The following is an 8,301-nucleotide window of genomic DNA, read 5'->3' on the forward strand; positions in this document are numbered from 1 at the left end:
GTGAGCTGGCCATCATCGGCTCGGACATGCAGGAGGTGATCGGCTCGGCCATCGCCATCAACCTGCTCTCGGTGGGCAGGTGCGTCAGGCCAGGGGGCAGGGATTTTACTTTTGATTGTGTCTGATTTTATTTCTTTTACCATTATACCTTTGATTTGATTTGTTTCACCTTTTATTCGATTTCTTTTACCTTCGTTTGTATCTTTGATTTTATTTCTTTTACCATTGTACCTTTGATTTGATTTGTTTTACCTTTCATTTGATTTCTTTTACCTTTGTTTGTGTCTTTGATTTTATTTCTTTTACCATTATACCTTTGATTTGATTTGTTTTACCTTTCATTTGATTTCTTTTACCTTTGTTTGTGTCTTTGATTTTATTTCTTTTACCATTATACCTTTGATTTGATTTGTTTTACCATGGTGCCTTTGATTTCATTTGTTTTACCTTTTATAGTACCCCAATTTGATTTCTTTTACTTTTGATTGTATCTTTGATTTAATTTCTTTTATCTTTGTTTGTATCTTTGATTTAATTTCTTTTACCATTGTACCTTTGATTTGATTTGTTTTACCTTTGTTTGTACCCTGATTTGATTTCTTTTACTTTTGTTTGTACCTTTGATTTAATTTCTTCTACCTTCGATTGTATCTTTTATTTGATTTCTTTTACCTTCATTTGTGTCTTTGATTTTATTTCTTTTACCATTGTACCTTTGGTTTCATTTGTTTTACCTTTGTTTGTGTCTTTGATTTGATTTCTTTTACCTTTGATTTAATTTCTTTTACCTTTGATTTGTTTTACCTTCGTTTGTGTCTTTGATTTGATTTGTTTTACCTTTTGATATCTTTTGATTTGATATCTTCTGTCTTTGATTGTGTCTCTGATTTGATTTCTTTACCTTTGTTTATACCTTTGACTTGATTTCTTTTATCTTTGATTTGATTTACCTTTGTTTGTACCTTTGATTTAATTTGTTTTACCTTTGTACCTTTGATTCCATTTGTTTGACCTTTTTATCTTTGATTCCATTTATCTTTGATTTTACCTTTGATTTCATTTGCTTTACCTTTGTTTATACCTCTGATTTCATTTATTTTACCTTTGATTGTCTCTTTGGTTTCTTTAACTTTGATTTGATTTGTTTTACCTTTTTTTGTACCTTTGATTTGTTTGACCTTTTTATCTCTGATTCCATTTATTTTACCTTTGATTGTGTCTTTGATATAATTTGTTTTGTTTATAACTGATTTAATTTCTTTAACCTTTGATTGTATCTTTGATTTCCTTTACCTTTCATTTTATTTGTTTTACTTTTTTATGTTTGATTCCATTTGTTTTACCTTTAATTTAATTTCTTCTACCTTTGATTGTATCTTTGATTTCCTTTACCTTTGATTTGATTTACTTCTTTATCTTTGATTTCATTTGTTTTAACTTTGATTTCATTTGTTTTAACTTTGATTTTATTTATTTTACCTTTGACTTAATTTGTTTTACCTTTGATTGTACCTTTGATTTCATTTGTTTTACCATTGTACCTTTGATTTCATTTGTTTTACCTTTTTTACCTTAAATTTATTTGTTTTACCATTGTACCTTTGATTTCATTTGTTTTACCATTGTACCTTTGATTTCATTTGTTTTACCTTTTTTACCTTAAATTTGCTGCAATGTTTCAAATTTGGTGCAATGATTTAAATTTGGTGCAATATTTTAAATGTGCTGCAATATTTTAAATGTGCTGCAATATTTTAAATTTGCTGCAATGTTTCCCAGCCTGATGAACAAGTAGCTCATTAGTTTGGGCAGCGTGTGTCCAACCCAGTGCTGAATATTTCGTTTTCTTGCAGCAGAGTGTTGATCTGTCTCTTCATCACTGACCTCCATTCTCACACTCTTTTCTTTTCCTCCTTTGGGCAAAAAAAAAAATATGAATCCCACGGACTTCGTTAATCCCAGGATCTTTTTGTGTGGAAATTAAGCCCAAATTCAGCATTTAATTGAGACACCCAGGGGCAGATCCCGCAGGAATCCCCCTGGGAGGTGACATCAGCTCCCGGTGCTCCCCAGGCCCATATTTTAAATGTGCTGCAATATTTTAAATTTGCTGCAATGTTTTACATTTGGTGCAATGTTTCAAATTTGCTGCAATATTTTAAATTTGCTGCAATATTTTAAATTTGCTGCAATATTTCCCAGCCTGATGAACAAGTAGCTCATTAGTTTGGGCAGCGTGTGTCCAACCCAGTGCTGAATATTTCGTTTTCTTGCAGCAGAGTGTTGATCTGTCTCTTCATCACTGACCTCCATTCTCACACTCTTTTCTTTTCCTCCTTTGGGCAAAAAAAAAAATATGAATCCCACGGACCTCATTAATCCCGGGATCTTTTTGTGTGGAAATTAAGCCCAAATTCAGCATTTAATTGAGACACCCAGGGGCAGATCCCACAGGAATCCCCCTGGGAGGTGACATCAGCTCCCGGTGCTCCCCAGGCCCTGAGGAACCCCCAGCCCCCCAGAAAAGCCCCACAGAGAAGGGGTTTGGGGCTCTGGGGGGCTCTGACCCTGCTCTCGCCCCACAGGATCCCTCTCTGGGGCGGGGTGCTCATCACCATCGCCGACACCTTCGTCTTCCTCTTCCTCGACAAATACGGTGAATTCTGCTGGGGATGGGGATGGGGTTGGGGTTGGGATTTGGGTTGGGATGGGATTGGGATTGGGATGGGATTGGGATTGGGATGGGATTGGGATTGGGATGGGATTGGGATTGGGATGGGATTGGGATTGGGATGGGATTGGGATTGGGATGGGATTGGGATTGGGATGGGATTGGGATTGGGATGGGATTGGGATTGGGATGGGATTGGGATTGGGATGGGATTGGGATTGGGATGGGATTGGGATTGGGATGGGATTGGGATTGGGATGGGATTGGGATTGGGATGGGATTGGGATTGGGATGGGATTGGGATTGGGATGGGATTGGGATTGGGATGGGATTGGGATTGGGATGGGATTGGGATTGGGATGGGATTGGGATTGGGATGGGATTGGGATTGGGATGGGATTGGGATTGGGATGGGATTGGGATTGGGATGGGATTGGGATTGGGATGGGATTGGGATTGGGATGGGATTGGGATTGGGATGGGATTGGGATTGGGATGGGATTGGGATTGGGATGGGATTGGGATTGGGATGGGATTGGGATTGGGATGGGATTGGGATTGGGATGGGATTGGGATTGGGATGGGATTGGGATTGGGATGGGATTGGGGATGGGTTTGGGATGGGTTTGGGATTGGGATGCAGTTGGGGTTGGGATGGGATTAGGGTTGCGTTTGGGATTGGGTTTGGGATGGGATTAGGATGGGATTGGGGTTGGGGATGGGATGGGATTGGGGTTGGATTGGGATGGGTTTAGGATTGGAATTGGGATTAGAATTGGGATTGGTTTGGGATTGGGATGGGTTTGGGGTTGGGACTGAGGCTGGGATTAGGATGGGATTGGGAATGGGATTGGGATGGGTTTGGAGTTTGGTTTGGGATTGTGTTTTTGGGTTTGGGATTGGGTTTGGCTCTTCTCAGCTTGGTGACAAAGGGACTTCTCCTCCTTGCAGGCCTGAGGAAGCTCGAGGCGTTTTTTGGGCTCCTCATCACCATCATGGCCCTGACCTTTGGATATGAGGTACCCCCTCTCTGGAGCACCCCAAATCTGCCTGTTTCTCTGTGTCTGACCCCAAAACTCCCTGTTCCCTCATACCTGACCCCAAAACTCCATTTCCCTGTCCCCAAAACTCCCAATTTCCCTGTCCCTGACCCCAAAACTCCGTTTCCCTGTGTCTGACCCCAAAACTCCCCGTTTCCCTGTTTCTAACCCCAAAACTCCCTGTTCCCCCATCCCTGACCCCAAAACTCCCCATTTCCCTGTTCCTGACCCCAAAACCCCCCCATTTCCCTGTTTCTAACCCCAAAACCCTGTTTCCCTGACCCCAAAACTCCCTGTTTCCCCATCCCTGACCCCAAAACTCTCCATTTCCCTGTCTCTAACCCCAAAACTCCCCATTTCCCTGTCCCTGACCCCAAAACTCACTGTTTCCCCATCCCTGACCCCAAACTCCCCGTTTCTCCATCCCTGACCCCAAAACTCCCCATTTCCCTGTCTTTGACCCTAAAACTCTGTTTCCCTGATCCCAAAACTCCCTGTTTCTGTTTCCCTGACCCCAAAACTCCCCGTTTCCCTGTGTCTGACCCCAAAACTCCCCGTTTCCCTGTGTCTGACCCCAAAACTCCCCGTTTCCCTGTGTCTGACCCCAAAACTCCCCGTTTCCCTGTGTCTGACCCCAAAACTCCCCGTTTCCCTGTGTCTGACCCCAAAACTCTGTTTCCCTGTCCCCAAAACTCCCCATTTCCCCATCCCTGACCCCAAAACTCCCCATTTCCCTGTCTCTAACCCCAAAACTCCCCATTTCCCTGTCCCTCATCCCAAAACTCCCCATTTCCCTGTGTCTGACCCCAAAACTCCCCATTTCCCCATCCCTGACCCCAAAACTCCCTGTTCCCCCACACCTGATCCCAAAACTCCGTTTCCCTGACCCCAAAATTCCTTGTTTCCCTGTGTCTGACCCCAAAACTCCCCATTTCCCTGTCCCTGACCCCAAAACTCCCCATTCCCCCATCCCTGACCCCAAACTCCCCATTCCCCCATCCCTGACCCCAAAACTCCCCATTTCCCTGTCCCTCATCCCAAAACTCCCCATTTCCCTGTCCCTGACCCCAAAACCCCCCATTTCCCTGTCCCTCATCCCAAAACTCCCCATTTCCCTGTCCCTGACCCCAAAACCCCCCATTTCCCTGTTTCTCACCCCAAAACCCCGTTCCCCTGTGCGCAGTACATCACGGTGAAGCCCAGCCAGGAGAAGCTGCTGCGGGGTTTGTTCATCCCCTACTGCCAGGACTGCGGCACGCCCCAGCTGGAGCAGGCCGTGGGCATCGTGGGCGCCGTCATCATGCCCCACAACATGTACCTGCACTCTGCCCTGGTCAAGGTGAGCGGGCCGGGGGCACCTGCGGGCACCTGGGCCTTGTGGGGCGATGGCTTGGTGTGGAAAGGCAGGTGTGTGCTGAGGAAGGCGGGAGCCACCCCTGAAATGGAAAATTGAAACCCCTTCTCACCAAATTGTGGTAAATTTGATATTTAGGGGCTCTCGGGCAAAATTGTGGGAGCAGGAATAACAGTTTGGCTTGGTTTTGGAAGCCAGGTTTGTGCTGAGGAAGGCAGGAGCCTGCCCTGAAATGGAAAATGGAAACCCCCTCCCTTCAAATTATTATAAATCTGAAATTAAGGGCTCTCAGGCAAAATTGTGGGGCAGGAATGACAGTTTGGCTTGGTTTGAGAAGTCAGGTGTCTGCTAAAGAAGGCAGGAGCCACCCCTGAAATGGAAAATTGAAAAACCATCTCCCTCCAAATTGTTGTAAATTTGAAATTAAGGGCTCTCAGGCAAAATTGTGGGAGCATGAATAACAGTTTGGCTTGGTGTGGAAAGGCAGGTGTGTGCTGAGGAAGGCAGGAGCCACCCCTGAAATGGAAAATTGAAAAACCATCTCCCTCCAAATTGTTGTAAATTTGAAATTAAGGGCTCTCAGGCAAAATTGTGGGAGCATGAATAACAGTTTGGCTTGGTGTGGAAAGGCAGGTGTGTGCTGAGGAAGGCAGGAGCCACCCCTGAAATGGAAAATTGAAAAACCATCTCCCTCCAAATTGTTGTAAATTTGAAATTAAGGGCTCTCAGGCAAAATTGTGGGAGCATGAATAACAGTTTGGCTTGGTGTGGAAAGGCAGGTGTGTGCTGAGGAAGGCAGGAGCCACCCCTGAAATGGAAAATTGAAAAACCATCTCCCTCCAAATTGTTGTAAATTTGAAATTAAGGGCTCTCAGGCAAAATTGTGGGAGCATGAATAACAGTTTGGCTTGGTGTGGAAAGGCAGGTGTGTGCTGAGGAAGGCAGGAGCCACCCCTGAAATGGAAAATTGAAAAACCATCTCCCTCCAAATTGTTGTAAATTTGAAATTAAGGGCTCTCAGGCAAAATTGTGGGAGCATGAATAACAGTTTGGCTTGGTGTGGAAAGGCAGGTGTGTGCTGAGGAAGGCAGGAGCCACCCCTGAAATGGAAAATTGAAAAACCATCTCCCTCCAAATTGTTGTAAATTTGAAATTAAGGGCTCTCAGGCAAAATTGTGGGAGCATGAATAACAGTTTGGCTTGGTGTGGAAAGGCAGGTGTGTGCTGAGGAAGGCAGGAGCCACCCCTGAAATGGAAAATTGAAAAACCATCTCCCTCCAAATTGTTGTAAATTTGAAATTAAGGGCTCTCAGGCAAAATTGTGGGAGCATGAATAACAGTTTGGCTTGGTGTGGAAAGGCAGGTGTGTGCTGAGGAAGGCAGGAGCCACCCCTGAAATGGAAAATTGAAAAACCATCTCCCTCCAAATTGTTGTAAATTTGAAATTAAGGGCTCTCAGGCAAAATTGTGGGAGCATGAATAACAGTTTGGCTTGGTGTGGAAAGGCAGGTGTGTGCTGAGGAAGGCAGGAGCCACCCCTGAAATGGAAAATTGAAAAACCATCTCCCTCCAAATTGTTGTAAATTTGAAATTAAGGGCTCTCAGGCAAAATTGTGGGAGCATGAATAACAGTTTGGCTTGGTGTGGAAAGGCAGGTGTGTGCTGAGGAAGGCAGGAGCCACCCCTGAAATGGAAAATTGAAAAACCATCTCCCTCCAAATTGTTGTAAATTTGAAATTAAGGGCTCTCAGGCAAAATTGTGGGAGCATGAATAACAGTTTGGCTTGGTGTGGAAAGGCAGGTGTGTGCTGAGGAAGGCAGGAGCCACCCCTGAAATGGAAAATTGAAAAACCATCTCCCTCCAAATTGTTGTAAATTTGAAATTAAGGGCTCTCAGGCAAAATTGTGGGAGCATGAATAACAGTTTGGCTTGGTGTGGAAAGGCAGGTGTGTGCTGAGGAAGGCAGGAGCCACCCCTGAAATGGAAAATTGAAAAACCATCTCCCTCCAAATTGTTGTAAATTTGAAATTAAGGGCTCTCAGGCAAAATTGTGGGAGCATGAATAACAGTTTGGCTTGGTGTGGAAAGGCAGGTGTGTGCTGAGGAAGGCAGGAGCCACCCCTGAAATGGAAAATTGAAAAACCATCTCCCTCCAAATTGTTGTAAATTTGAAATTAAGGGCTCTCAGGCAAAATTGTGGGAGCATGAATAACAGTTTGGCTTGGTGTGGAAAGGCAGGTGTGTGCTGAGGGGAAATGCAGGGGAGGAGAAAGCTGCTCCTCGGGGAATGCAGGGGGGAAAGGCTGCTGGGGTGTCCCAAACCTCAGATTGTACCCAGGCAGGAATGTTTGAAATCTCAGATTGTGTCCAGGCAGGAATGTTTGAAATCTCAGATTGTATCCAGGCAGGAATGTTTGAAATCTCAGATTGTGTCCAGGCAGGAATGTTTGAAATCTCAGATTGTGTCCAGGCAGGAATGTTTGAAATCTCAGATTGTGTCCAGGCAGGAATGTTTGAAATCTCAGATTGTGTCCAGGCAGGAATGTTTGAAATCTCAGATTGTGTCCAGGCAGGAATGTTTGAAATCTCAGATTGTGTCCAGGCAGGAATGTTTGAAATCTCAGATTGTGTCCAGGCAGGAATGTTTGAAATCTCAGATTGTGTCCAGGCAGGAATGTTTGAAATCTCAGATTGTGTCCAGGCAGGAATGTTTGAAATCTCAGATTGTGTCCAGGCAGGAATGTTTGAAATCTCAGATTGTGTCCAGGCAGGAATGTTTGAAATCTCAGATTGTGTCCAGGCAGGAATGTTTGAAATCTCAGATTGTGTCCAGGCAGGAATGTTTGAAATCTCAGATTGTGTCCAGGCAGGAATGTTTGGAATCTCAGATTGTGTCCAGCCTGTGAGACCTGGCTGGAGGAGAGCCACATGTCCCTGTCCCTGTCCCCAGTCCCGGCTCATGAACCGTGCGGACAAGAGGGAGGTCAGAGAGGCCAACAAGTATTTCTTCATCGAGTCCTGCATCGCGCTCTTCGTCTCCTTCATCATCAACATCTTCGTGGTGACCGTCTTCGCCGAGGCCTTCTTCGACAAGACCAACGCCAACGTGGTGGGTGGCACTGGGACGGACTGGGAGGGACTGGGATGGACTGGGATGGACTGGGACAGATTGGCATGGACTGGGATGGACTGGCATGGACTGGGAGGGACTGGGAAGGACTGGGATGGACTGGGA

The 8,301-nt window shown here is 45.0% G+C and overlaps 1 protein-coding gene across 1 annotated transcript in view; it reads left to right on the forward strand.

Moving 5' to 3' along the window:
- Positions 1-8,301, forward strand: part of LOC102034086 (natural resistance-associated macrophage protein 2-like) — a 15,790-nt gene that overhangs the window by 922 nt on the left and 6,567 nt on the right. Inside the window, exons 2-6 of the mRNA XM_031065613.1 lie at positions 6-79; positions 2,586-2,656; positions 3,623-3,690; positions 4,895-5,050; positions 8,017-8,175. Coding sequence (XP_030921473.1) covers positions 6-79; positions 2,586-2,656; positions 3,623-3,690; positions 4,895-5,050; positions 8,017-8,175 — 528 coding nt within the window. The remainder of the gene's footprint in view (positions 1-5; positions 80-2,585; positions 2,657-3,622; positions 3,691-4,894; positions 5,051-8,016; positions 8,176-8,301) is intronic.

Source organism: Geospiza fortis, unplaced genomic scaffold (assembly GCF_000277835.1).
Source record: "Geospiza fortis unplaced genomic scaffold, GeoFor_1.0 scaffold1977, whole genome shotgun sequence".
Classification (NCBI taxonomy): Eukaryota; Metazoa; Chordata; class Aves; order Passeriformes; family Thraupidae; genus Geospiza; species Geospiza fortis.